Below are 2,579 nucleotides of genomic sequence, written 5' to 3'. Positions count from 1 at the left end.
TTCTTATTTTGTTATCTTTCCATCTTGGTGGGAAACCTTCTGATCCTCATCTCTATTGGATGCAGTTCTCTTTCTCACCAACCCATGTACTATTTCCTCAGTCACTTATCTTCTATGGACATCTGCTATACCTCCTTTGTGACACCCAAACTGATTGGTGACCAGCTAGTGGGAAGAAACACCATCTCCTATGGCTACTGCATGTGGCAGGTTGTTGTGATGCACTTCTTTGGATTGATTGAAGTACTAATCCTGACAGCCATGGCCTTTGATCGCTGTGTCGCCATCTGCAAACCTCTGCACTACAAGATAATCATGAGCAGAACCAGGTGCAATGTCCTGATCTTGGCTGCTTGGGCTGGTGGAGCTGTCCTCTCCTTTTCCCAGTTCTGTATGATTATCCAGTTGCCCTTTTGTGGTCCCAACACAATTGACCACTACTATTGTGACATTTTTCCTTTGTTGAAAATTGCCTGTACTGATACCTACCTCACTGGTGTCTTTATGGTTGCCAATTCAGGACTGGTTGCCTTGGTAACATTCATTCTCTTGTTTGGGTCTTATGTGGTCATTCTATTCACACTGAGAAATCACTCAGCAGAGGGGAGACGCAAAGCCCTCTCTAATTGTGGGTCTCATATCACTGTGGTCATCTTATTCTTTGGACCTTCCATATTTGCCTACCTTAGACCCCCTAACACTTTCCCTGAGGACAAAATCTTTGCTCTGTTTTACACCATTATTGCTCCCATGTTTAATCCCCTCATCTACACCTTGCGGAACACAGAGATGAAAAAGGCTATGAGAAAAGTTTGGTGTCAAAAAGTAATTTTAGAAGAAAAACATAATTGACTTGTAATATTTAATGTCCATCCAACTGTATGCAGCTGAAAACATTTACTTGCCTACCAGGAGCACTATTGTTTTCGAAGTAATGAAGACAAATCATTTGTTGATAAATGTCACAAATCAGGAACTGAAGAATTAGCAGTAAAATGACAATTGCACTAATGGGTCTGAGATGGAGTAGTATATGTGTGTACATACATGTGATATTCCTGTTTAATGGAAGGGCAAATTTGTGACTTTGTTATAGTCAACTCTGATGTTAATTTACAATTTTAATAATTATTTAATCTGTAATTTATTCAGGGGAACAGAAATCTATTTGATCTTACCTTAGAAATTGAGTAGATTGAAAGTGTTTTTCAGAAAAAAAAATTTTATTACTGAGCATTTTTTTTGATATTATACCAAACAAATCTTGTATGATGACATTTTAAATTCAGTTATGTAATGAAGAAGTTTACACAGAGAATTTTACATGAAGTGAAAATTTAAAAATGGCGGTCATACCTTTCTCTTAAGCTACAGAACCCCCACTATTACCAAATGTCATAGGCAGGGATAATGTTTTTTTTTTTTTTTTTAATAGAGAGAGAGAGAGAGAGAGAGAGAGAGAGAGAGAATTTTAATATTTATTTTTTAGTTATCGGCGGATACAACATCTTTGTTTTGTATGTGGTGCTGAGGATCGAACCCGGGCCGCAGGCATGCCAGGCGAGCGCGCTACCACTTGAGCCACATCCCCAGCCCCAGGGATAATGTTTTAAGAGTTAAATTTAACATACTTTAGAGAAACATGCATATCCATGTATATCAATTAATAATTTTCAATAGCCAAACTATGGAACCAGCCAGGGTGTACATCGAAGAATATAACAAAAATATGGCATATAAATACAATGGAGTTTTACTGAGCTATAAAGAAGAACAAAATTGTGTAATTCTCAAAAAATTGGGTTAAACTGGAGACCATAATTTTGAGCAAAATAATCCAGACTCATGTGAAAATTATTATATGTTCCTTTATATGTGGAGACTAGAGGGAAAAATCAGGTAGAACAACATGAAAGTACATGGTTAACCAGTAAGATAGAGGGAGAGGATTCAGAGAAGATGGAGGGGATGACAGAGCCAATACTGAGGCATGAAATTCACCTAATTGTGTTTTATATATCTGTTAACATGCCTCATTGAAACCCAGCATTCTGTGTAATAGAGATGCACCAACTTTAAAAAAAAAAGTGGACTGATGGAAAGTGATTTTTCCTTTATGTTGTTTATTAAATGAAATGTACTTGAATGTACAAGGGCAGGATAAATAGTTAATAGAGATCATTCTTTCACAGCAGAGCTGTATAATCAGGTGGCTCCAAGATATTTATTTGGGGAAGACTGCATGTCAACGTGTCCCAATATATAGACAAGAGATATGAATTCAATCACCATTGTAGGGAGAGAGAAAGACAAATGATAGCAAATAAATTTTAATGAAGTATAAATCATTTTGTTGGATCTTTTCTTACTTTCTTTTCTATTTTTATTTTTATTTATTTTTATTTTTTTTTGGTTGTAGATGGATGCAACATCTTTATTTTATTTATTTATTTTTATATGGTGCTGAGGATCAAACCCAGGATCACATGTGCCAGACAAGTGCTCTACCACTGAGCCCCAACCCTACCTATTAGAAAACCAATAACAACACAGATATATGTGATAACAAAAATATAGCA

At 36.2% G+C, this 2,579-nt stretch overlaps 1 protein-coding gene across 1 annotated transcript; it reads left to right on the top strand.

Annotated features, from left to right (window-relative positions):
* Positions 1-6: 6 nt before the first annotated feature.
* LOC124090947 (olfactory receptor 4P4-like) lies at positions 7-852 on the top strand (the record flags this gene model as incomplete). Its single annotated transcript, XM_046441757.1, has 1 exon — positions 7-852. A coding segment is annotated over one exon (846 nt), but the record flags the coding sequence as incomplete, so codon positions are not given.
* Between the last annotated feature and the right edge of the window lie 1,727 nt (positions 853-2,579).

The sequence above is a fragment of the Marmota monax genome, unplaced genomic scaffold (genome assembly GCF_021218885.2).
Source record: "Marmota monax isolate L192 unplaced genomic scaffold, Marmota_monax_Labrador192_F-V1.1 WCK01_AAM20220418_F8-fsc01802, whole genome shotgun sequence".
Classification (NCBI taxonomy): Eukaryota; Metazoa; Chordata; class Mammalia; order Rodentia; family Sciuridae; genus Marmota; species Marmota monax.
The sequence above is the reverse complement of the archived record's forward strand: the minus strand, read 5'-3'. Positions and strand labels throughout refer to the sequence as shown.